Raw genomic sequence first — 27,765 nt, 5'->3', positions numbered from 1 at the left:
GGGAATTCAGCTATCATCACACCATTAAATACCAAGGGGGGGATTGATGTCAAAAGAAGTTACTGTCAACTCACCCCTGAAATTCAGCTGTTTTGCACACGTTTGCAATGAGGTCTGGCGCGTGCCCCTAATGAAACCCAAACTTGATAGCATTATTGACACCTTCCATTACTTTGCTGATGATTGAGACAGTGGTTAGCACTGCTGCCTCACAGCGCCAGGGACCAGGGTTCAATTCCGACCTCGGGTCACTGTCTGTGCGGAGTCTGCGCGTTCTCCCTGTGTGTGCGTGGGTTTCCTCCGGGTGCTCTGGTATCCTCCCACAGTCCAAAGATGTGCAGGTTTGGTGGATTGGCCTTGATAAATTGCCCGTTCGTGTCCAAAAGGTTAGATGAAGTTATGGGAATAGGGCGGGGTCTAGGTAGGGTACTCTTTCAGAGGGTAGGCGCAGGCTCCTTCTGCACTGTAGGAGCTCTATGGCTCTATATCAATCAGTCCTTCTGGCCTTGTTTTGATAACCTGGGGGTTCATGGGGAGGTGACAGCGAGGAATTTCCAAGAATGTTGAACCACTTTAGTGGCCCTCGCTATTTTGTCCTCTTTCACTTCGCCTCGGCCAGGATATTTCATGACTTTGAAGGTAGCGGGGAGGGAAGAGGTGTCTGGTCAGGATATTCCAACCCTCATGATGTGGGGCCAGCTGGTCATTTCCTGCCCACCAGTTTGATACAGACTAAGAACAGAGCCTCAGCCCTTCTGTTTGATGTGGTCCAGGAGTATTTAGCACGGAGGCTCAAAGCTCAATCCATGGCAATGTTCCCTTGAAGCTATGTGATTGCGCAGCCAATTAGCAATCAGTATTCTCTTACCTCCTTCCACTAAATCTCCCCATCCAGAAATCCAGCACTCGTCGGCAGTCTGAAATCCTTGTCCATAGTTTGGCAAACAAACTGGTCTTATTATTTCTAACGTCAGGAGACAATAACGGAGCTGTTATCAACCAGTGGGATCATTTCAAAACTAATTTATAAAATGGGTTAGTTACAATTATTTTTTAACTGAAAAGTTTTTCAATTTTGTCAGTGTTCAACGGTTCTGTGTTCGATTATGAGTCCAGCAGATCTACGCTCACTGTGCTTGATTGGTTAAGCCTGAGTGTGGAGTCAGGGGAAAGCAAATAAAGCTGCAGAAACAGCTGGAAGCCTGCGCTGTCAGCAGATATTTTGGGACTGCAGGGATATTTTAGAGTATTGTGAATAAAACATGTTACACAAATAGAAACTAGTGTCATCAGTGCCTAGATCTGGGATATAAAATATAAAAAAAACTATGCCTCTAAAGAATAAAATAGACTTTCATTGATAGAGCGCAGCATGGTGGCGTTCCTGGTCTCCTGTCTCACGGCGCCGAGGTCCCCGGTTCGATTCCGGCTCTGGGTCACTGTCCGTGTGGAGTTTGCACATTCTCCCCGTGTTTGCGTGGGTTTCACCCCCACAACCCAAAGATATGCAGGGTAGGTGGATTGGCCACGCTAAATTACTCCTTAATTGGAAAAAATGAATTGGGTGCTCTAAATGTATTTGTTAAAAAGATATAGCGCCTCATCATATTTCTTAGAAACACCTCAAGGTGTGAACTCGTTTGAAGCAGAATTATTCCTGACCTGTAATTACATATCAGGACCGGGCTGCTGCCTTTAATATAGTTGCCTATTATCCATTCTCCTCAACGTCTCTCCATTAATGTCCAGCTGGATAGGACGGCAGTCCCCTGGTTCCGTTCTTATCTACCCAGTCTTAGCCGAAGAATCACCTGCAACAGTTTCTCTTCCCACTCGCACTCAGTTGCCTCTGGTGTTCCCCCTTGGTCCCTTGCCCCCTTTACATGCTGCCCTAGGTGACATCATCTGAAAGCATGGTGTTAGTTTTCACATGTATCCTGATGACGCCAAGCTCTAACTCACCACCAGCTCGCTCCAAACAGTCCAGTGTCTCTAAATTGTCAGACTGCTTGTCCGACACCCAGTGCTGGGTGAGCAGGGATTTCCTCCAACTACATATTGGGAAGACTTGAAGTCATTGCCAGCAACGCAGCGACAAACTCCACTTCCTTTTCACTGATGCCAACCACCCCCCCTCTGACAATTGTGTGAGGCTGAACCCAACTGCTTTCACCCCTCGGGTGATAGTTGGCCCCCAACACCATCTGCTTCCAACCGAGCAATCATGTGCTCACTCAGACTGCCTGTTTGCACCTCAGCGAGACTGCCTCACTCTGCCCCAGCCTCAATTCATCAACACGGGATTTCTGTGTGCCAAACAGCATAAGCAGCAAGTCGTAGACGGAGCTAAGTGATTCCACAACAAATGAATCAGGTCTAAGATCTTCAGTCCTGCCACATCCAGCCATGAACGGTGGTGGGCAATTGAACAACTCGCTGAAGGAGGAGGCTCCACAAATATCCCCATCCTCAATAAGGGAGGAGTTCAGCACATATGCGCAAAAGGCAAGGCTGAAACATTCGCAACAATCTTCAGCCAGAAGTTCTGAGTGGATGATCCATCTCGGTCTCCTCCGGAGGTCCCCAGCATCACAGATGTCAATCTTCAGCCAATACGATTCACCCCATGTGACATCAAGAAACGGCTGAAGACGCTGGATACTGCAAATATTCTGGCAACAGTACTGAAGACTTGCGCCCTAGATCTTGCTACACCCCGAGCCAAGCTGTTCCAGTACATCTACAACACTGGCATCTACCTGGCAATGTGGAAAATTGCCCAGGTGTGACCTGGACTCAAGAAACAAATCCAACGCAACCAATTACCCCCCTATCATTCTACTCTCCATTAGCAGCAAGGTGATGGAAGTAGTCATCAACAACACTGTGAAGCTGCACTTACTCAGCAATAACCTGCTCACAGATGCTCAGTTTGGGTTCCGCCAGGGTCACTCAGCTCCTGACGTCATTACAGCCTTGGTTCAAACATGGACAAAAGAGCTGAATGCCAGACGTGAGGTGTGAGTGACCGCCCTTGACATCAAGGCAGCATTTGATCGAGTATGGCATCAAGGAGCCCGAGCTAAACTGGAGTCAATGGGGATCAGTGGGGAAACTGTCCGCTGGTTGGAGTCATACCCGGCACAAAGGAAAATGGTTGTGGTGGTTGGAGGTCAGTCATCGCAGCTTCAAGACATCACTGCAGGCGTTCCTCAGGGTAGTGTTCTAGGCCAAACCATCTTCAGATGCTTCATCAAGACCTTCCTTCCATCATAAAGTCAGAAGGCTCGCAGATGACTGTACAATGCTCAGCACCATTCACAGCTCCTCAGATCCTGAAGCAGTCTATGTCTAAATGCAGCAAGACCTGGACAATATCCAGATTTGTGCTGACAAGTGGGAAGTTACATTTGTGCCACACAAGTGCCAGGCAATGACTTTCTACTACAAGAGAGGATCTAACCATTGCCCTGTGACATTCAATGGTATTACCATCGCTGAATCCCCCACAATCAATATCCAGGGGTTACAATTGACCAGAAACTGAACTGGACTAGCCACATTAATATGGTGGCTACCAGGACAGGCCAGAAGCTGGGAATCCTACAGCGAGTAACTCACCTCCTGACCCCCCCCCCCCCCCCCCCCCGCCCCCAAAGCCTGTCCACCTTCTACAAGGCACAAGTCAGGAAAACTCTCCACTTGCCTGGATGAGTGCAGCTCCAACAACACTCAAGAAGCTCAACGCCATCCAGAACAAAGCATCCCCGCTTGATTGCTCCCCTTTCCACAAATATTCAAACCCTCCACCACCGACAAACAGTGATAGCCGTGTGTACCATCTACAAGATGCATTACAGGAACTCACCAAGGTTCCTTCGACAGCACCTTCCAAACCCATGACCACTACCATCTAGAAGGACAAGAGCAGTAGATTACTGGGAACCCCACCACCTGGAGGTTCCCCTCCAAGTCACTCACAACCCTGACATGGAAATATATCGCCGTTCCTTCTCTGTCGCTGGGACAAAATCTTGGAACTCTCTAGGAGCTTCTTGAGTTTTGTTGGAGTTTCACTCATTGAGGCAAATGGAGTGTATTGCACCGCACTCTTGACGTTTGCCTACTCGATGGAGGACAGGCTTTGCAGAGTCAGGAGGTGAGTCTTGGTTCAGAAAGCGAAGCCTCTGAGCTCCTCTCGTAGCCATAGTAAGTTAAGTGATGGGTTCAATTCAGGTTCTAATCAATGGTAACCCCTGGATGTTAATGGTCGGGGATTCAATGATGGCAATGCCATTGATTGTCAAGAGCGGCTGACTACACTCTATCCTAGTGATGATCATGTCTGGCACTTGAATGGCACAAATGGTAGTCAGAATCACAGAATCTCTACAGTGTAAAGGAGTCCATTCGGCCCATCAAGTCTGCGTCAACCCTTGGAAACAGCAACCTACTTGGCCCACACCACCGCCTTATCCAGTAACATCACCTAACCCTTGGACACTAAAGGGAAATTTATCATGGCCAACCCACCTAACCTACAAACCTTTGGACTTGGAGGAATCCAGAGCCCCCGGGGGAAATCCCCGCAGACATGTTGAGAAAGTGTAAACTCCACACAGACCATCACCCAAGACTGGAATTGAACTGGGTCCCTGGCGCTGTGCAGCAGTAGTGCTAACCAAATCTCCATGTCTGGATGTTCTCTGGCCCTTGCTACATCTGGACATGAACTGTTTCCGATCCAAGGAATTGCAAATGGAAGTGAACACTATGTAGTCATCAGTGACTGTCCGAATTCCACTTTCCATCACTCAGCCTTTCCTGCCTTCCCCCTTACAACAGATCAACCCTTTTGTTCTTTACTCCCTCTCCTCTTTCCCTGTCTCTATACGTTCTTCAAAAACCCATCGCATTCTTTTTCCAATTCAGACAAGTGAGATGTTAACTATGCTTTCCTCTCCACAGATGCTGTCTGACCTCTGCTTGCTTTTTGTCATTCAACTTTGAGCTGTAGGTTCACTGTTCAGACTGGCATTTGTTGCCAATCCCTTAAGAAGACAGTGGTGAGACAACTTCTCGAACCACTGCAATCCATGTGGTGTAGGTACCCTCACTGTGCTGTTAGGGAGGGAGCTCCAGGGTTTTGACCCAGAGGCAGTGAAGGAACGGCGATTTAGTTCCAAGTCAAAAAGGATCTCTGTGGCCTTTGCCCTTTAAGGTGGAAGAGATTGCAATTCTGAAAGGTGCTGTCCAAGAGGTTTGTCGAGGTGCTAAAATACATCTCGACGATGTGTTTCAAACCTTTGAATACCATGATTTTGCCACATGAAAAGCACTACACAAATGTTGCGCTTCATCAGTTAATAAAATATTCAGATGGGGAAAGAAGTATTTTGCAATTGGCGAGGCGATTGAGGTGGAAGGCCACGTGATGCAATATCTTAATAATAATAATCTTTATTGCCACAAGCAGACTTAGATAACACTGCAATGAAATTACTGTGAAAAGACCCTCATCGCCACTTTCCGGCGCCTGCTCGGGTGCACAGAGGGAGAATTCAGAATATTCAATTCACCTGACAAGCACGTCTTTCGGGACTTGTGGAAGGAAACTGGAGCACCCGGAGGAAACCCACGCAGACACAGGGAGGACACGCAGACTCCGTACAGACGGTGACCCAAGTCGGGAATCAAACCTGGGACCATGGCACTGTGAGGCAACAGTGCTAACCACTGTGCTACTGTGCCGCTTAGAATGCACCTCAAGGGAAATTAGGGATGGACAACATTCCGTAAAAATCAATTTTAAAAAACAATCAGAGTTGACAACCCAAGGATGGCGCAGTGGTTAGCACTGCTGCCTCTCGCCGCCAAAGACCCGGGTTCGATCCTGGCCTCGGGTCACTGTCCAAGTAAAGTTTGCACATTCTCCCCGTGTCTACATGGGGCTCACTCCCACAACCAAAAAGAAGTGCAAAGGTAGGTGGATTGGCCACGCTAAATTGCCACTTAATTGGGAAAAAAACAATCAAATTATTATTTGTTTTTAAATTGTCAACGCAGAGTGCAGAGGAGAGATGAGCTAAGTATTTTCATAAAATAATTTGAGTTACCTGAAAATTTGAAAGGAGATTTTAGCTTCATTAGTGCGACATCGTAATCTTTGTTCCGTTTGTTAAACTTTTCATGCCTGATAAATTTCTCTACAGCGTGAGCTTTTACAGTGCGTCTTTCTGTCTGTCTTAGAATGCCACCATATACTCGCCAAAGAGAAGGATAGGGATGCCTGCAAAGAGGAATATATGACTTAGAAGAATAAGCACCTCTAAATCTTGTAAATTCCACTGAATGTACTGAACAGCAATAACCTGCATTCATATTACATGGCACCTATGTCACTGAAACAAACTACGGATTCACTTTTGGTCTGTGTCAGCTTCCCCGGACCCTGTTTCATCAAACTCGATTTCATACTTTTAAATCTGGTAAAACATCCCAAAGTGATTCATAGATAATTAATAGTTGGTGGTGCATTGGTACTGTCACTGGATTAGTAATCCAGACACCTGGGGTAATGCTCGAGAGGGTTCAAATTCCATATGCAGTGGATGGAGAATTGTGAATTAATTAAAAATGTGGAATTGAAAGTCTATGAAACTAGTGTTTTAAAAAACCCATCTGGCTCACTCATGTCCAGTATCCTTACCTGGTCTGGCCTACATGTGACTCTTAACGATCCTCAGAAATGGCCGAGCAAGTTACACAGTTCAAGGAGCAATTAAAGACGGACAATATATGCTTGCCCAGTCAGAATTGACACACTGACGGCCACATCCGATTAACAAAACAAAAATAATCAGACAATATTTGACATTGAGCCAAAACCATTAGCCCAAGTGACCAAAGGCTTGGTATAGAAGAAGGTAGGAATTTAAATATGATCCGACGGTGACCAAGTGGTTAGCACTGCTGCCTCACAGTGCCAGCAACCTGGGTCCAATTCAGGCCTTGGGTGACTGTGTGGAATTTGCACTTTCTCCTCGTGTCCTCCGGGTGTTCCAGTTTCCTCCCACAGGTCAAAGACGTGCTGGTTAGGTGGATTGATCATTGGGCGTCATGGCGGCACAGTGATTAGCACTGCTGCCTCACAACGCCAGAGGCCTGGGTTCAATTCAGGCCTTGGGTGACTGTCTGTGTGGAGTTTGCACTTTCTCGTCGTGTCTGCTGGGTTTCCTCTGGGTACTTGGTTTCCTCCCACAGTCCAAAGATGTGTATTTTAAGTGGATTGGCTATGCTAAATTGCCCCACTTTCAGAGGATTGGTGCAGACTCGATGGGCCGAATGGCCTCCTTCTGCACTGTACAGATTCTATGATTCTCAATTATCCCTTAGTGCCCAGGGATGTGCAGGTCAGGTTATGAAGTTACAGAGATAGTGGGAGTAGGAATGGGTAGAGTGCTCATTCGCAGGGTCTGCAGGCTTGATGGGCCAAATGGCCTCCTTCTGCACTGCAGGGATTCTATGATCCTATAAAAGATTTAGGTAGGTTCCTGGTATTAGGAATTGAGGGAAATTAAGATAAAAAAATGAAATTGGGGGAAACAAAATAAAAAATGGGATTGATAATGGCAGCTGTCTGAAGGGTGTTTTGATATGCAAATTCGCACACCAGTGAGAAAAGCAAGTCTTTGCCTATGTGACTACGGGAAAACAATGAGGTGTAGAAGAGGTAACTTCAAAGTGGAGAGACAAGGGAATTTTTTTTCCCTAGAAACAAAATCAGAGGATATATTAGCAAGTCAGAAATTATTCAAATGACACTTTTTCAGTGATTATATCAGTCACAGGTGCTGATTAAAGTTAACAGGGCATAATGTTAAGTAAATTGAACATTGAGTTCTTCCTCAGTGTACCCGAACAGTTGACATGGGGATTTGCACAGAAACTTCTCTGCAGTGTTCTGTCCCAGAAACTTCACTGCAGTGTTTTGCTCCTCAAAACCAGTTCATTGCTGAGGTAATTAAAGAAAATAACCAACCCAAGTTTCAGGAGTTTGCAATAGAGTGTCACACCGCTGATTGAGATTACACAGCACGTTTGAGCTGCCATCTCACCCACAAGCCATGTGTTATTCTGCCCTCCTACGACAACTTACTGAGCCACAGAGAACAGGCAAAGCAAGTGCTTGTTTGAAGGGGAAGAGATAAGGGAATTGACACTTACATGATAAACGCTGGGGCCACAGACTGGGTAACATGAAAGGGAAAGAATGACATATCCACAGCACAATAACTGGAGAAAGGGTCACAGTTCAGGCAGCGACTGCCACAGCCTCACCCAGCTCCAGAAAACAGTCTCCCCTGAAAACAAATTATTGCTAAAAGGGCAGCCGGTTAAAATCCAAAACTCAAACGGGAAGTGTACACCTGTGCTGAAGATGAAAACGATTCTCCCAAATGTGGACAAATAACCTGCGTGTGGTAATTATCTGCCGGATCTAGCTCATAGTTTTATAATATTGGATGTCGTTTGGGAACAAGGGGACCTCAGAGTTCAGGAAATGTCGGTAGGTGGGAACAAAGGGGTAACTACATATAATACTGTGTGTGTATAACCATCAGTGTAGTTAAGTGTGCTCTTATTGCGTATCATAGTCCTCTTACCGTGTGTTTTTCTTTTAAGTTGATAAATATTCTTTATTAATTGATCAGAAAGCAACTGGACTGTGATGTGTTGGGTACTCTGGATCCGTGGAGACTGTATCTACCTCAGCAGTAACACATACAGGCTACCAACACTTTAAATAGTACAACGCTATTTTATTAAGCTAGAAACTGTTGAACATACTTGCACTGTGGGTTGACACTATGTTAGATTAAACTAAAGACCTATGCCTATTGTAATGAACTCCAATTGGCTTTATTGGTTGGCCAATTGGAGTATGAGCTCCCTCAATGATAGCTCATTGAGGGGGTCCATATAATCACCTGTGTAGGCTTTGTGAGCAGTCTTAGGTTGACTGGACTGCTAGCAGCACTGTTTGTAGCTGCTCCTGTAATATCGTTATTGTAAATAAATATTGGTGTGGTGACGGAACTCCTGCCTCCCGTGGATTACTACACCTATCCTAACCAGTCTATGCATTCAACACATGGTGAAGATCTATGCTGCAAGCTGTGAGCTCTGTCCTTCTGAGAGGCTGCATCCCGAATGAGCGGGAAAACTAATGCCCTCTGGCTTTATAGTGAGTGTGCTCTAACTGGTGATTGGCTGTGGTGTTGTGTGTGTTGATTGGTCTTGCTGTGTGTCAATCAGTGTGTGTGTCTGCACCATGATATACTGGTGTATATTATGACAGACTTCCTCCCTGGTGTGCATATATTTTCTCACAGTAAACCAAATTGAAAATATAAACCACTAAGAACCTATATTCCAAGTTACTTTTCTGGGTTTTGGGATATCCTCGCATTTATCATCAGAGGGGTTCTTAACACAGGAGGAATATCTGACAATTATAGGTGAGGAAAGCTATTGATGCGCTGGAGGCCAAAGGCGTGATGCACCGGAGCACATAGTTTTTGTTTGCTACTGTTCTCTGTAACTGGCTGGTTGGTGTCAAAGCTTTAATTGTAATTGTAATAATTAGGGGCAGCTGGGTAGCATGGTGGTTAGCATAAATGCTTCACAGCTCCAGGGTCCCAGGTTCGATTCCCGGCTGGGTCACTGTCTGTGTGGAGTCTGCACGTCCTCCCCCTGTGTGCGTGGGTTTCCTCCGGGTGCTCCGGTTTCCTCCCACAGTCCAAAGATGTGCTGGTTAGGTGGATTGGCCATGCTAAATTGCCCGTAGTGTCCTAATAAAAGTAAGGTTAAGGGGGGGGTTGTTGGGTTACGGGTATAGGGTGGATACGTGGGTTTGAGTAGGGTGATCATGGCTCGGCACAACATTGAGGGCTGAAGGGCCTGTTCTGTGCTGTACTGTTCTTCTAATATATTTTCAAGGAAGATTTTAATACCTGAAACGTCTTTCACTTTGAACTTTGTCTGGCCTATTAGTTGTAATGTGCATTGAAGTGATTGCAGAATGACATTACTAAAAATGAAGTGTTTTTTAGCAGAGCACATTCGCAAAGCTTGGCAGCACTGATGCCTTTAACATTTCTATCCATATGCATCTGTCCATATATGCCTAGAATTAATAAACTAACTTATATCATGTTTATCCAATACCTCACGAGTGATTGATGCGTTTATATCATTTTACAAGCATGGCAATAAGTACTTCCCACCATTTTCTGTTTTGCTTGAAATTTCCAGAGGTACTCTTCTTGTTTGCTACAGTTAGGTACAAGTCTTGGATGCCTTGTATGTAGTGTGAAATGAGCATCTTGGAAGGCCAATGTTGGACTGCTTTCTACATGGCATTCACTGTTCAGGGAAATGAAGCCCTGCTATATACATGGCAAACAGAACCACGGTGGGATATTGTAGTCTGTGCCAACATGGATGGCAGCTTAAAACACCAAAAACTACTGGCATGTCAGTAAGCCAACAGAAACTCACCTATTTTCATCGGGAACCTGAGCTCATTCTTCAGCAGACTGAAAGCCTCAGTGGGAGAGGTGGCTCTGACATTTAGATGTGTTAAATATGCATTGACGGCACGGTAGCATTGTGGTTAGCTCAATTGCTTCACAGCTCCAGGGTCCCAGGTTCGATTCCCGGCTTGGGTCACTGTCTGTGCGGAGTCTGCACGTTCTCCCTGTGTGTGCGTGGGTTTCCTCCGGGTACTCCGGCTTCATCCCACAGTCCAAAGATGTGCAGGTGAGGTGGATTGGCCATGCTAAATTGTCCTTAGTGTCCAAAATTGCCCTCCGTGTTGGGTGGGGTTACTGGGTTTTGAGGATAGGGTGGAAGTGTGGACCTTGGGTAGGGTGCTCTTTCCAAGAGCCAGTGCAGACTCGATGGGCCGAATGGCCTCCTTCTGCACTGTAAATTCTATGATTCTATGATGATTAACCCAAGATTCTGATTTAATTCTATGTGCACAGGCCTCCCGGTCTTCCTGGGATTAGCTAGGTGAAGCAAGGTGCAAGGACAGTCGAGGTTTTAAAAAAATTATTTTCCACAGGCCAACATTTTTACTGTTCATCCCCAATTATCCTTCAGAAGGTGGTGGTGAGCTGCCTTCTTGAACCCCTGCAGTCCATGTGGTGTAGGTACACCCACAGTGCTGTTAGGGAGGGAGTTCCCAGGGAGGATTTAGACCCAGTGACAGTGAAGGAACGACGATGTATTTCCAAGTCAGGATGGCGCGTGGCTTCAAGCGGGACATGCCGATGGTGGCATTCCCGTGCATCATCTGCCCTTGTCCTTCCAGTTGGTTTAGAAGGTGCTATTGAAGGAGAGTAGTTGAGTTCACTGCACCTTGTAGATGGCACCCTCTGCTGCCACTATGCGTCTGTGCTGGAAGGAGTGAACTTTTAAGGTGTGGATTGGGTGCCAATCAAACGGGCTGCTTTGGGAGTCGCTCCTGATTTAGAGAGGCTAGGATTATAATACATCACCATGTCACAAAGCTTGCTACTCTACAAGCAAGAAGAGTTAATATTTGTCGTATGTTTGGAAAGTCAGATGTTCAATCTATCCAATTTCAGGTTTGGTTACCACCATCACATCTGGAGCAATCAAGGCAATTCAAAGATTCGACTACTGGTCTGTAGTTCCCTGGTTTATCTCTACAACACTCCTTAAATAGTGGAACCACATTAGCTGTTCTCCAATTCTCTGGTGCCTGCCCTATGGTCAGATAGGAATTTAAAATGTGGGTCAGAGGCACTGCAAACTCTTCCCTCGCCTCCCACAATTCATCCGGACCTGGAGATTTGTCCATTTTTTAAGCCTGCCAACACCTCCAATACTTTGTCACTCCCTATGTCAATTTTCTCAGGAATCTCAGTCTCTCTCCCTGTGTTCCTTACCCATATCCTCATTCTCTTGGCTGAAGACAGATGTTGAAGTATTCGACCAACACCCGACCAATGTCCTCTGTGTCCATCCACAGGTTGCCCCCTTTGTCCCTAATGAGCCTTACTCATTCCCTGTTATCCCCTTCCCATTGATATACTTTAGAATATCTTGAGGTTTTGATCAACCACATAAAATCTTGGCTTTGTGTCTTTTCCAGTACTTGGCCTTCTCTATTCTGGTCTCCAATCCAAACTGGTTCACCTGGTTGGTGTTCTGGTAACTTGTGCACTTTTTGACATTGATAGTAATTCTTTGTCTGATTGACATGGTAATCACCCTCGTTCTCCCTTACTCTCTTGATTTTTAGACATGGTATGAACAGATTGGTAGAACAGGAAGTTTGTGCATAATCTTCTTGCTATCAGACGTTTTGATGAAGCCAATCCATTCTGGTGTGGTGTGGAATAACAGCTCAACAGTGCTAAGTTGGTATCATCATTCTTTTTCAACAAAGCTTTGACAGTTCTTATTCCTCACTGTACCACTTACTCATGGGCACCTGAGTGAACTGGTTTTGTGGGCAAATCTACAGTCTTCTGTAAATTTCTTGAACTCCTTTTTCACAAACTGTAGGCCATTGTCTGAAACGACAAGACCTAGAATGCCATGTGTCTCAAAAGTTATTTTGATGAATTGATGACTGCTTCTGAAGTTGTACCTGGCCAGAAAGTAAACTTTGTGCCCTGAAACAGAACTTTCTAATGCCTGGTGCCCCTCATGTATTCTTTGAAGGATTTTGAGTCTGAGGACTCAACGTGACCAGCCTCACATCACGGATGAACAAGTCGTCCAGAGTACTGAGATGTCTGCATTGCTGGAAGCACTGTTTTAGGATGAGATTGTTAGGAACATATTCTGGACACCCATTTTACTGTATTCTCACATTTTAGCACTTTCTTCATTTGTCTTCCGCGCTTGCTTCTGTGCGGTTGCTGCTCGGAATTTTGTTACAATCTGTATGACTGTCTGTCCTCAACAAGGTTTATGTTCTCGTGCTCAGACTTCCCAACAAGAATGTGTGACAGTGGATCTATAGTTGTTTGCTGCTTGTCTTGTACAGTGGGAGAGGAGGTAAGGGACCTGGGTTCAAATTCCACCACGGCAGATGGTAAAATTTGAATTCAATAAAAAAACCTGGCGTTAAAAGTCTAATGAAGACCATGAAACCATAGTTGTAAAAACCCATCTGGTTTACTAATGTCTTTTAAGGAAAATTATCTGCTGTCCTTACGTTTTCCTGAAAATTGAAGTAAGTATCAAAGTTATGAGTCTTGATACAATGCCGCTTCTTTGCTTATGTCCTGCCCGACCATAATATAATCTGCACTGTTACCAATGGTGTACAGTTAGGTACTGACTGGCTAGTCTTTCTGCTTGGCCCAATGTTGCTCTGTACCTGCAATACCAGTTCTGCTACTTCTTGGCTTGACCCAGGCCTCCCATGTGGTTGAAGCACCCTGATAATGGTTGGACATTTCCCGTCTCTTCCTGAGATTATTGCTTCTTCTGGAGTACAGTTGAAGATTTTCTAACACTGTTCAGATCCTGCTGTCGTTTCCCTGGCTGCTTCTTCCAGTCATTCGGGCTCTTCGCCTGTTGCTCCTTCCGCCATCGTTAACCGTTTCCACCATCTGGTATTCCTGTTTTTGGTCTGGTATGTAATAGACCTGGTCCTGGGCTTACAAATAATGTTGGAGGAAAACTCCATCTTTTATTGAACGTTATGCCAACTATTTGCAATGCAGTCCCTGCCCAACATTCTACACAGATCTATTTCTCTTCATGCTCTGTCACCATGTGATCTTACACTGTTGATGATACGGACTAGATGGCTGGAATTCTCTCGCCATTGAGGTTCTTTGATACCCGCCGGCAGTGAGCCCCCACCAGCAGGTCACCGGCGGCATGGAGTGGCTACAATGGAAAATCCCATTGACAAGCAGCATGAGTATAGAATCCCGCCACGAGCGAACAGCGCGTCACTAAATACCACGCGGCTGGGGAACCAGAGAACCCAGGCTCATATTTCCTTATTTAAACATTAACCCTTTATGCTTCATTGAGTGTATGTTTTCAATCACAAGTATATACCCCTTCCAGAGGCTCCTGGACATTTCCAGCAATCTCATACTCAGAGGTGAGGCTGTTTGCAGATGATTGGACAATGTTCAGCACCATTCACAACTCTTCAGATGCTGAAGCAGTCCATGTTCTAATGCAACAAGACCGGAACAAATATCCAAATTTGGGCTGACAAGTGGCAAGTAACATTTATGCTATTCAAGTGCACAGGCAATGACCATCCCAAACAAGATAGGATCTAATAATAATATTTATTCATCACAAGTAGGCTTACATTAACACTGCAGTGAAGTTACTGTGAAAATCTCCCAGTCGCCACATTCCGGTGCCTGATCGGGTACACTGAGGGAGAATTCAGAATGTCCAATTCACCTAACAGCACGTCTTTCGGGACTTGTGCGAGGAAAACCGGAGCACCCGGAGGAAACCCATGCAGTACACGGGAAGAACATGCAGACAGTGACCCAGCCGGGTTTTGAACCTGGGACCCTAGTGCTGTGAAATAACAGCGCTAACCACTGTGCTACCTTGCCATGTAAAGACTACATTGTAAAAGATTAGCATCATGGTCAATAAAAGACAGAGTTCACTAACAGTACTGTCACCACCAGCTTTGGGTAAGTCCAGGACCTCACTCACCACATACTAGGCCAAAAACGACAATAACTGGCTCATGATTGGAAGAGTTACCTGGTTACAAGGTGGCCTAGCAGCTTAATGGACAACTCAACATACAATTGATTATTCGATGGCACCAATCATATTGTTCAAAAGCAAGAACTCAGTTATTTTTCAAAGATCAATCGGTCACAGTAATATGTGAAGAAAAGTCAGCAGATTTTATGCAGCCGAATTATAGTTTTTTTTTAAATGTGAAAATTAAATAGTAAAAAAGAACTTGCCTCTCTCCACAGTGTGCTGCTGTAATCACCCAATAAGGTGCGATAATGGAGCCCCCGCAGAGGTGACGATGCTCAAAATGGAGGCTGACCTGCCATGGAAATTCCCCTTTAATTGCCGCTGCTCCGCCGATTATCCTTCGGGAAATATTGCTTGTGTAGCTGCGGTGTCCACAATCTACATCAGGGGACACGGAAGAGAAAGAAGGCACGATTTAGCTGACCACTGACGACAAAAGGGCGATGAAAGAAGGATTGGTCAGGATGTGGAGTTGTCTGAGGTAAGTGGATCTTGCACCCACAAGAACTTTCGAAAGGGAATTATGGAGTTGTCTGAACAAGAGATTAGTCAAAATAAGTATGGGGGGAGTTGGTGAGCAGGGTAGTGGCCTTCCTCAGGGTCACCGCGGCCAATTGTTACAGTTCACAAGACACCTCCTGCTTTCAAATAACTTCTATTGATCATTAATGAAGATCCGGAAAGGTGATGGGAGTGATAGGAGTGACCGGGGCAGAGTGGATAGAGCATCACAAACAAGTATAAGACTGTTCAGCCACACATGAACAACTTTTAATAAGAGTCATTAGAGGGTGATCTGGGGGCCCTAAGTGATTATTTTCCCTTACACTCCCCAGGTTTTTTTTATTCATTTACGAGATGTGCCCGATGCTGGCGAGGCCAGTGTTTATTGCCCATTCCTAGTTGCCCTTCGGAAGGTGTTGCTAAGCTGCCACTTTGAACAGCTGCAATACTTGAGGTGTAGGTTCACCCACAATGCTGTTAGGGAGGGAATTCCAGGATTTTAACCCAGCAACAGTGAAGGAACAGCGATATCTTTCTAAGTCAGGATCATGAGTGAGTTGGAGGGGAAACTCCAGGTGGTGGGGTTCCCAGGTACCTGGCATTCTTGTCCTTCTAGATGGTAGTGGCCGCGGGTTTGGAAGGTGCTGTCTTAGGAACCTTGTTGAGTTACTGCAGTGCATCTTGTAGATGGTACATAGGGCTGCCACTCTCCGTCGGTGGTGGAGAGTTTGAATGTTTGTGGAATGGGGCGCAATCAAGCTGGCTGCTTTCTCCTGGATCATCTTGAGCTTCTTGTGTGTTGTTGGAGCTGCACTCATCCAGGCAAGTGGAGAGTATTCCATTATACACCTGACTTCTGCCCTGTAGATGGTGGACAAGCTTTGGTGGGTCAAGAGGTGTGTTACTCGCCGTCGGATTCCTAGTCTTTGATCTGCCCTGGTAGTTATAGTATTAATATGGCTGGTCCTGGTCAGTTTCTGGTTAATGGTAACCCCCAGGATATTGAGAGTGGCGGTTCAGTAATGGCAATGCCAGTAAATATCAAGGGGGGCAATGGTTAGATCCTTTATTGTTCGAGATGGTCATTGCCTGGCACTTGTGTGGTGGGAATGTTACTTGTCACTTGTCAGCCCAAGCCTGGATATTGTCCAGGTCTAGTTGCATTTGGACAAGGACTGCTTCAGTGTCTGAGGAGTGTTGAAAGGTGCTGAACATTGTGCAGTCATCAGCAACCATCCCCAGTCTGACTTTATGAAGGAAAAATGTAATTGATGAAGCAGCTGAAGATAGTTGGGCCTAGGACACTACCCTGAGGAACTCCTGCAGTGATGTCCTGGAACTGAGATGATTGACCTCCAACCACCACAACCATCTTCCTTTGTGCAAGGTATGAGGCCAACCAGCAGAGAGTTTCCCCCCCCCCCCGATTCCCATTGACTCCAGTTTAGCTAGGGCTCCTTGATGCCATACTGGTCAAAAGGTGTCTTTTTTTTAAATAAATGTTTTTTATTAGGTTTTTGAAGGTCAAATGGTGTCTTGATGCAAAGGGCAGTAACTCTCACCTCACCTGTGGTACTTAGCTCTTTTGTACATGTTTGAACCAATGCTGTAATGAAATCAGGAGGTGAGTGACCCTGGCGGAATCCAAAATGGGCCTCCTTGAGCAGGTTATTGGTGAGTAAGTCCCACTTCGTAGCACTGTTGATGATCCCTTCCATATCGTTTCTGATGTTTGAGCATAGACTGATAGAGTGGTAATTGTTCGAATTGGATTTGTCCTGTTTCTTATGTACAGGACACACCTGGGCAGTTTTCCATATTGCCGGTTAGATGCCAGTGTTGTAGCTGAACAGGAACAGCTTGGCTATGGGTGCAGCAGGTTCTGGAGGGCAACCCTTCAGTACTATTGCTGGAATATTGTCAGGACCCATAACCTTTGCAGTATTCCGTGCCTTTAGCCGTTTCTTGATCTCACGTGGAGTGAATCACAGGGGCTGCTTTAGCACACTGGGCTAAATCGCTGGCTTTTAAAGCAGACCAAGGCAGGCCAGCAGCACGGTTCAATTCCTGTACCAGCCTCCCTGAACAGGTGCCGGAATGTGGCGGCTCGGGGCTTTTCACAGTAACTTCATTGAAGCCTACTCGTGACAATAAGCGATTTTCATTTCATTTTTCATTTCATGAAGACTGACATCTGTGATGCCGGGGACCTTTGGAGGAGACTGAGATGGATTATCCACTCGGCACTTCTGGCTGAAGATTGTTGCAAATGCTTCAGCCTTTTATCTCTCACACTGATGTGCTGAGCTCCCCCATCGGTAAGGATGGGGATATTTGTGGAGCCTCCTCCTCCGAATGCATCTGAGGTATCCTCACCGCCTCAGCTCACTCACTAACTTTGTACAGACCTGTGATGAAACCTGTAGCCTTCCTTGTCACAAGAATTCCCAAAGTGATTCGACCCCCTCCAGTTCACTCTCCTGAATCCCCGGGTCGGGTGCCATTCAAATACGTCTTTGCCTCGGGGCCGGATTTTCAGAAAAACCCAAGGTCAGGAACAGAGGTAGGGGTCATAAGGGGCACAACCCGATAAGACCTGGCTGGCGTGTCAGCTTCAGGATCCCCTTCCCGACACCGGACCTTTTTTAGGGAGATGGCTTTGTGGTCGGTCAACAACAAAATACCATCAATCTTAAATTTAAAATTAACAATTATTCCATTGATAATTGTTCTTTCGAATCATCCATAACTTTGAATTCCAACCCTAGTTTATGTAACATCTCTTTGTAATGTGCCCATTGGAGTCCAGGTATCATTCTGATACACTGCAAAGACAATAGGCCACCCCATAGAGATAACAGACTGCCAGCAGCTTGAACAAGGACAGAATGGGACTTCCACCCCTCGCTGCCATCAATCTGATTGGCTGGCAATTCAGAAAGTCCAGGCAGTGACTGTGACTGTCAGTGACTGTCTATTTTTCTTATTCTGTCTCCCTGTCACTCAGCAACACATGTCCTCTTCAAATCAATAATCTACATCCTGTGGTGAATGTATAATATGTATCCCCGTGGGCTCCATCTGTGAGCCGTTGCGCGGCTCTGCCCACAGAGGGAGATGAGGAGCATGTACAGGGCTCCACCCATGGCTCCGCCCATGGCTCCGCCCATGGCGCCTCCCACTACCCGAAGTATAAAGTGCTGCGGTCTTGCGAGCCTGCCCTCAGTTCATCTGGTCGCAGGCAGGCTCAGTTGTAAGTCGATTAAAGCCACAGTTTACTACTACTCGTGACTTGAGTGAATTGATGGTCGCATCAATTTAATCGACTTAAAAAAACCCACCATGGAATCAGCCCTCAAACCTGATCAATTGGAACTCGATCCACAGGCCGCAGAAGCGAAGGAAATATTTCTGCATTGGCTTCGGTGCTTCAAGGCCTACCTCGCTGCGTCGACTACCTACGCTATTACTGAAGAGCAGAAACTCAGTCTTCTACACTCACGGGTGAGACATCGCATTTCTACTCAACTCAATAGTACTGACTCGTACACCGAAGCCCTCGCAATACTCGACCGCCTGTACGTGCGGCCCGTAAATGAAGTTTATGCATGGCATATCTTTACTACCCGCCGCCAGCGCCCTGCAGAATCGCTAGAAGACTACCCACGCAACCTAAAAGCCCTAGCACGGGAATGTAACTTCCAGGCTGTGACTGCCTCCCAGCACATGGAACCCGCCGTCTGAGATGGGTATGTTGCAGGGGTCCGGTCCAATTACGTGCGCCAGTGTCTCCTCGAAAAAGGGGCCAAGAACCTGGTGGACACAGTAACGCTAGCAACCTCGTTGGAGGTCGCTTTTCAAAGTTTAAACTCATTCCCAGCCGACCACGCGACCCCATCGTGGACCCCCGACCAGAGACTACCCCAGGCCTGCGCCGGGTGGCCACCTGCCCACCATGGAGCGCCATCGTGCCACTTTTGCGGCCAGCCCCAACACCCACGGCAGCACTGCCCGGCCCGCAATGCGACCTGCAGTAGCTGCGGACGGAAAGGACACTTTGCAATGGTATGCCTGGCTAAAACCAAATCCTAAAACTCTAACGATATCCAGAACAATCGCCCCTCCAACTCCCAGGCCCGCAGACCCCGCAATGTAGCAGCGTGTCTGCCGACTCCGCCTCCGCACGACATGTGCGACTCATGGGGGCCGCCATCTTGGCAATCCTCCACCACGCGGCCGGCCATGTGCGATTCATGGGGGCCGCCATCTTGGACGTCATCTTCCTTGCCGCCCGCCACGTGCGATCCAAGGGGGGCTACCATCTTGGCCATCACCCGATATGCAAATCGCCAACTACGACCTCCAAGGACAGTCATCATGGGGCCGCTCCAGCACCGGTGATCAAGCCACCGACTACCCACAAATCAACGCAGTCACTCTGGACCAGTCACGGCCAAAGCACCTCAGAAGATCCATGATGTCCGTTCAAGTCAACGGATACAAGACACCGTGCCTCTTCGACTCCAGGAGCACCGAGAGATTCGTTCATCTAGACCTGGTGAGACGCTGTTCGCTCCCTATCTTTCCAACACGGCAAACTATCTCCCTCGCCTCAGGGTCGCACTCGGTCCAGATACAAGGGCGCACCGTTGCGTCATTAACGATACAGGGCGCCAACGACTCCAACTTCCAGTTGTATGTCCTCCCAGACCTCTGCGCCCCTCTCCTACTCGGACTCGATTTTCAAAGTAACCTCAGGAGCCTAACACTCAGCTTTGGCGGACCCCTGCCCCGTCTCACGATATGCAGTTTAGCAACTCTAAAAATCAAACCCCCTCGACTCTTCGCTAACCTCACCGCTAACTGAAAACCCGTGGCCACTCGCAGCAGGCGGTATAGCCTGCAGGACAGGGTATTTATTAGAGCCGAAGTCCAGCGACTCTTACGTGAGGGAGTCATAGAGGCCAGTAATAGCCCCTGGAGAGCTCAGGTGATGGTCGTCAAGACCGGGGAAAAGCTCCGGATGGTGGTTGATTACAGCCAGACCATTAACCGGTTCACGCACCTCGATGCGTACCCCCTTCCCAGAATTGCAGACATGGTCAACCAGATCGCCCAGTACCGCATCTTCTCCACGGTGGATTTGAAGTCTGCATACCACCAGCTCCCAAACCGCCTGGAGGACCGCCACTACACGGCGTTCGAGGCAGACGGCCGCCTCTTCCATTTCCTCCGGGTTCCCTTTGGCGTCAATGGGGTTTCGGTGTTCCAACGAGCAATGGACCGAATGGTGGACCAGTACGGGCTGCGGGCCACGTTTCCATACTTGGATAACATCACCATCTGCGGCCATGACCAGCAGGACCACGACGCTAACCTCCACCGATTTCTCCAAAGCGCCCAAAAACTCAACCTCACATACAATAAGGAGAAATGCGTTTTCCGCACAACCAGACTAGCCATCCTCGGCTATGTCGTGGAAAACGGGGTCCTAGGGCCTGACCCTGACCATTACAACTCCCTCTCCCTCATTGTTCCAGGACCCTCAAGGGGTGCCTTGGATTTTTCTCCTACTATGCCCAGTGGGTCCCCCAATATGCGGACAAAGCCCGCCCACTATTTAAGGCCACACTCTTCCCACTGTCAGCCGAGGCCCGCCAGGCCTTCAGCTGCATTAAGGAGGACATCGCCAAAGCCGCCATGCGGGTGGTGGATGAATCCGTCCCCTCTTGAAGTGGAGAGCGACGCCTCAGAGGTCGCTCTCGCCGCCACTCTGAACCAGGCAGGTAGGTCTTCTCCCAAACCCTCTCTGCTTTGGAACTTCGACACTCCTCAGTAGAAAAGGAAGCCCAAGCCATTGTGGAGGCTATCCGTCACTGGAGGCATTACGTCGCAGGTAGGAGGTTTACCCTCATTACTGGTCAGCGGTCGGTTGCCTTCATGTTCGACAACTCGCAACGGAGCAAAATTAAAAATGACAAAATCTTGAGGTGGAGGATCGAACTCTCCACCTATAATTATGATATTGTATACCGTCCAGGGAAGCTCAACGAGCCCCCAGATGCCCTGTCCCGCGGCACATGCCCCAGCGCGCAAGACAACCGATTACAGGTTATCCACAGTGACCTCTGCCACCCAGGGGTCACCCGGCTCACCCACTACATCAAGGCCCGCAACCTGCCTTTCTCCATTGAGGAGGTAAAAGCTGTGACCAGGAATTGCCCGATCTGCGCGGAGTGTAAACCGCACTTCTATAGACCAGACAAGGCCCACCTGGTAAAGGCGTCCTGGCCTTTTGAACGACTGAGTATCGATTTCAAAGGGCCCCTCCCCTCGACCAACCATAATATATACTTCCTTAACATCATAGACGAATTCTCTCACTTCCCGTTTGCCATCCCGTGCCCCGCTATGACCTCCCATACAGTCATCAGAGCCCTGCACAGTGTCTTCACTCTGTTCGGTTTCCCTAACTATGTCCACAGCGACAGGGGTTCGTCCTTCATGAGTGACGAGCTGCGTCAGTACCTGCTCGACAAGGGCATCGCCTTGAGCAGGACTACCAGCTATAACCCCAGGGGGAACGGGCAGGTGGAGAGGGAGAACGCGACGGTCTGGAAGACCGTCCTTCTGACCCTCCGGTCCAGGAATCTCCCGACCTCCCACTGGCAGGAGGTCCTCCCCGACGCGCTCCATGCAATTAGGTCCCTCCTGTGTACGGCCACTAATCAGACTCCTCACGAGCGATTATTTGTTTTCCCTAGGGGCGCTACCACGGGGGCCTCGCTTCCATCCTGGTTGACGACACTGGGCCCGGTTCTCCTCCGGAAGCACGTCCGGACACATAAAACGGACCCGCTGGTAGAGAGGGTCCTACTACTACATTCAAACCCCCACTACGCCTTTATCGAACACCCCGACGGCTGGCAGGACACTGTTTCCCTCCGGGACCTGGCACCTGCAGGATCCACCACCACCACCATCGAGGTACCCCTCACACCACACCCCACCCGACCCCCCCTGCGCCCCCGCGCCTACAGGTTTCCTGTGCCCCCTTTCACCCATTACACAGGTCAGGAACGAAGCTCGGAACGAACCACCCCCGGAGTCCACTCTCAGATTCACACCGGACATCAGCACACAGCCATCCGAAGCGGCTGCAACCCCGGTGCTCCACCAATCCCAGCGGATGATTCGGGTACCGGACCGACTCAACTTATAGACCCGTCACCCCCGCCGGACTTTATTTTTTAACAGGGGGTGAATGTGGTGAATGTATAATATGTATAATTCACACTGTGCATCACCGTGTCCCTGTGGGCTCCATCTGTGAGCCATTGCGCGGCTCTGCCCACAGGGGGAGATGAGGAGCATGTACTCGGCTCCACCCTTGGCTCCGCCCATGGCTCCACCCATGGCACCTCCCACTACTGGAAGTGTAAAGTGCTGCGGTCTTGCGAGCCTGCCCTCAGTTCATCTGGTCGCAGGCAGGCTCAGTTGTAAGTCGATTAAAGCCACAGTTTACTTCTACTCGTGTCTTGAGTGAATTGATGGTCGCATCACATCCAATTCCATGATTTTCAATCATATGATTCCACCATGAGAGCTAACAGTGTCCTTTTTGAGGGATTTTATTAAGTGCCTTTTGGAAATCCATACAAATAACATCCATAGGCATTCCCCTGCCCCGTAACTTCAGTTACCTCTTCAAAACATACACTTCAGCTTTGACATGCCCTTTATTAAATACATTCCACACCGGCTGTCTCTGATCACGTTGAAAATTTTCAAGGCATCGGTCACCCCCCCCCACCCCCCCACCCCCCCCCTCAACCTCGCGCGCCCCCCCCCCCCCCCCCCTCTCCCCACCACCACTACCCCAACCCCCACTCCTCAATTATAGACACGAGCAATTTCCCAGATGTTGGACTAACTGGTCTCTACTTCCCTGGTTTCTCTTGCAACCACCCTTGGAAGCTTTAGTACATGAAAAGTACCTGAATAAATGCAAGCTTTGTTGCATGATCAGTACCGGAAGACCGAAGATTGTGGGTTCCAAAATATCTGACTGCCCAAAGAGGCAAGTTCGATGGAGGTCGGTTAACTCTTTCATAACCAGCTTACCCTTTTGATTGGGATTGTATGGAAGGGGGGAGGTGGGGGGGGGGGGGGGGGGGGGGGGGGGGGGGGAGGAACAGAGGGCACATTGCTGTAAATTGGGATGCGGTAGGGAACCTAAAAGAGTGTTGGATTAAGCGAAGCTCATAATAATAAAAGCATGCCTACCTATACAGCGTAATGTGACCAGCAATCCGGATGAACAATTATTGCTGTGAATGAAAAACAGATTTCTGAGTAGAGTGTTTACAAGATTATTGAGTGGGCATCAAATAAGAGCAGATAAGTGCGATGTGTTGAAATGTGAGCAATTATATTCAGCAATATCTGACCTGATGCTTAGTTTTTGGTATGTGTCTCGTGTTTTTAAGCTCTCATTCAGCATCAGGAATACTGAGGACTTAACTTTACTTGCCAAGGTTGATCCATAGGAAGAATAACTGTCCCTGTGAAGCAGAGAGAAGAAGAAAACATATGGTTATCGAAAAGCAAATGCGCTGTGGAGCCACCCAAAAACACAATCTAAACTGTAAGCAGGAATGCTTTTATAGGTTTAATGACTGTCCAGCTGGAGGAATGAACGAAAATGCCACAGCTTACATATGGAGACAAAGGCCTAGAAATTACGTATGGTTACATCTGAGAAATGCTTTGCCATTTATGCAATATTCCATTGCCTGCTTCTTTGGAGGAGGTTAAATGTTAGGTAACAACTCTATTAGAATGGTAACTGCGTGCTAGATATCATTGGAATGTGGAAATTCCCAGCCAAATAAAGATTCATCCCATTCATCATCTATAATTCTGGCAGTTGCAAAGCTACAAAGATAGTGGAGCGATTGACTAATATGGCAATCAATTTATCTACAGCCAACCCTGAAATAAGACAGGCAAAGCCCTGGTGGTGGAGAGCTATGGGAACCATTGTCACTATTTTTGTCTCCATATTAATCGTTTACACTTTGGTGCCGCCTCTGCCAATAGGTTGCGCTTACTTTCAAATTGCCATTTACACAGAATCACACCACCAACAGTATTGAGGTGAATGTCGAACTTTAACGCAGCCTTTAAACAGTGGGCTCTGCCTGTTTACAGGAACCCCGAGCTCCCAGCTACCAGAGGGCGGTAACCGATTGTGGCAAGACTTCCTTACCACTCACCTGTACACCACGTACCCATCTTGCGCTAACTCACATTGTCCAAATAAACAACCCAGGTGAATACATACAAATAGTGCCCTCAAATCAACATGCACTCACAAGTGTGGTCAAAGAGCGCAACATCATAAATTTAAGAATCAAAACCTCTCTGCAAAAGACAGTCCAAACACATGCATAGAAATCGCAACAAATAGTGTGTGTACCAAGCACACAAATATGTTTAACTCGGTTGACCTTATAGTCATGGGATTTATTCATCACCCGAATACCAGCAACAATCCAGCTAGATAGTCTGGGGGTAGAGTGTCTGCTAAAAGCCAGTGCTGTATATATTATTGTGTTGCTGGGTTGGAGTAGTTTCAATGATTCCTGAAGACTGTTCGCTATAAATACGTTACCATTTAAATTAACATGTTTACAAATAGGGAGAACACTCTTATAAGTTTCTGACCATGCTTGCTATCCTATCCCGAGTCTCAGAATCAATTTTGTCCCACTCGATCTTGACGAAGAATTTTATCAGATAATGGTCACTCATCCCCAAGAGGCCTTGCTCAATTAGATTGCCAATTATTCCTTTCTCGTTAGACAATATGCAGTCTAGGATGGCCTGTTCTCCAGTTGGTTCCTCAATGTATTGGTCCAGAAACCCATCCCTGATACAATCCAAGAATTCCTCCTCTACGGTATTATGACTAATTTGATTTGCCCAATGTACATGCAGCTTCAAGTCACCCATAATTGCAGATTTCCATTACTGCATGCATCCCTAATTTCCTGTTTGATGCCATCCCCAACATCACCATTATAGTTTAAAGGCCTATATACAAAACAACCTTCAACAATTTTTTCCCCTTGGTATTTCTCAGCTCTACCCAGACAGATTTCCCATGTTCAGAGCTAATATCCTTCCTCACTATAGTGTTTAAGGTTGGAGGCCAGCCATGACAAGGGGAATCCAAATAAGGCGAGAGATTCAGAATTATGAAACAGATATTGGCGGACGCTTATGGATTATCTGAATCCCAGCTTTTGATATTAGAAAAGTATTCAGTGTTAATATGAATACAGCAGCACGGTCAATAAATTCGTCAAACTGCTATCTTGCACGATGGTTCCCCATCCAGCCAACGGCCTTAACCAAAAAAAACCACAAATTCAAAACACATTGGGCTGGATTCTCCGACCCCTGACGCCAAAATCGCGTTCAGTGCCGGGGCGGAGAATGCCCGATGGCGCCGAAATCGGGGGGGGGGGGGGGGGGCGCCGCTTTCGCAATGCTCCGCCCCCTGAAAAGTGGCGTACTCTCGGAGGCCCGCCCCGCGATGCTCCGTCCCCGACCGGCCGAGTTCCCGACGGCTTGGGACATGTGTGGTCTCATCCCTCGCGAACTCAGCGTGGCGGCTGCGGATTCAGCGCCGCCACAATTGGGGGAGGGCCGATCCGCGGGCAGAGGGGCAATATTTGGGGCTGAGGGCATTGTGGGGGGGGGGGGGGGGTGACTGGGACGCACAAGCCGGCCAAAAGGGGGGACTATTTTTGCGGGCTGGGTCTGCGGACCGCATCCGCCATGAAGCACGACGCTGCCTGGCTGCTAGACTCCCCCGGGCAGGGAATCAGTGGCCAAAGGGCAGCACGGTAGCATTGTGGACAGCACAATTGCTTCACAGCTCCAGGGTCCCAGGTTCGATTCCGCCTTGGGTCACTGTCTGTGCAGAGTCTGCACATCCTCCCCTTGTGTGCGTGGGCTTCCTCCGGCTGCTCTGGTTTCCTCCCACAGTCCAAAGATGTGCAGGTTAGGTGGATTGGCCGTGATAAATTGCCCTTAGTGTCCAAAATTGCCCTTAGTGTTGGGTGGGGTTACTGGGTTATGGGGATAGGATGGAGGTGTTGACCTTGGGTAGGGCGCTCTTTCCAAGAGCTGGTGCAGACTCGATGGGCCGAATGGCCTCCTTCTGCACTGTAAATTCTATGATAATCTATGATTTTGCGCCAGTTTGCCTGGCGTAAAACACCACTCTTTCCACGCCGGCATGAGGACTTAGTCCTCAATTGGAGAATCCGGCCTATTATCATGAAATGGCAGTAACTTTGATTGCCCAGCTGCTGGTAACTGAGGGCCATATTTTGATTGAGCAATCAAGCCTCATCCATTAACCAGGCCCATTGGGTGGCCCTCCTCTAGTATCACTTCAAATTTGGAATTGTTTTCGTGTTTAAAGCATTTTCTTTGGAAGCATTTTCAAAATCCTTCATGATGTCCTCTTTATGTTGGCGCCAGCTTACATTCAATGAAAAATTACCTATCAACCATTTTTCTACATGAAGAACTGTGCCTCTTCCAGACATGGAAGTGAATTGAAAAAAATGCATTTGATGATGAATGTTCCTAGTTCCTTCCCTTTGCTCCCAGCATGGGTCGAACATTACTTAAAGGGTGCACTGTTCTCTGTCCCATTGGGGTAGAGAGCTCAGTGCTAGCTCATGAGGTCAGGTTAGGTTCAAATGTTGAAAGGTAGGCTAACATTCCTCAATTCCCTTCCAACAAAGGCCCAAACCGCAAATAATCAACTTCAACTGCAGCAAGGTGACACTTGGATTTCTGGCTCCACCCATCCTTGTGACTTTTCTCAAGGTGAGTCCCAATCTGTGACCGATCATGGCCAGTTCCGATCTATAAGCTGTACACCCTCAAGGAAGTAGGTGAAACCGCATAAACCTGTAATGATATGTAGACAGACATGTAACTAAAGGGTTAATCACAACACCTAGCTGTGGCACTACCACTAGAGGGTATTACAAGACCCACTATATAATAAGAGCTCACAGAAGCTCTAGGCTCATTCCACACAGGAGTAATCAGATAGCAGCAGTATAGCAGAGTAAGATCACAGCCTAGACACCACGTGTACCTTAGATATAGTTTGCACAGTTATCCTTACTTTATTGCTGGAGTTAGTTCAGTAGAGTGTCAAACTCACTTATTAGTTTTATCGTGACTTAATAAATTCTTTCAGTTTACTTCGAAGACTCGAGTGTTCTTCAACATCATCTACAATCAGTCATGACATATATTACTTAAACCAAGTAATATAACAAAACCCATTTTATTTCAAGCCTTTATTGGGATAACAATCAGGTGAACAAGTGTATGCGACTAAATTTGCATCTT

The 27,765-nt window shown here is 47.5% G+C and overlaps 1 protein-coding gene across 5 annotated transcripts in view; it reads right to left on the bottom strand.

Annotated features, from left to right (window-relative positions):
• LOC119968762 (transmembrane protease serine 2-like) overlaps positions 1 to 27,765 on the bottom strand; it is a 94,343-nt gene that overhangs the window by 8,675 nt on the left and 57,903 nt on the right. For all 5 annotated transcript variants that reach the window (XM_038801458.1, XM_038801457.1, XM_038801454.1 and 2 more), the window contains 5 exons: positions 23,766 to 23,879; positions 23,602 to 23,645; positions 15,015 to 15,189; positions 6,117 to 6,289; positions 869 to 964 (listed from right to left, as the gene is read on the bottom strand). In XM_038801458.1, coding sequence (XP_038657386.1) covers positions 869 to 964; positions 6,117 to 6,289; positions 15,015 to 15,189; positions 23,602 to 23,645; positions 23,766 to 23,879 — 602 coding nt within the window. The remainder of the gene's footprint in view (positions 1 to 868; positions 965 to 6,116; positions 6,290 to 15,014; positions 15,190 to 23,601; positions 23,646 to 23,765; positions 23,880 to 27,765) is intronic.

The sequence above is a fragment of the Scyliorhinus canicula genome, chromosome 7 (genome assembly GCF_902713615.1).
Source record: "Scyliorhinus canicula chromosome 7, sScyCan1.1, whole genome shotgun sequence".
NCBI lineage: Eukaryota > Metazoa > Chordata > Chondrichthyes > Carcharhiniformes > Scyliorhinidae > Scyliorhinus > Scyliorhinus canicula.
This window is presented reverse-complemented; position numbering and strand designations above follow the sequence as displayed.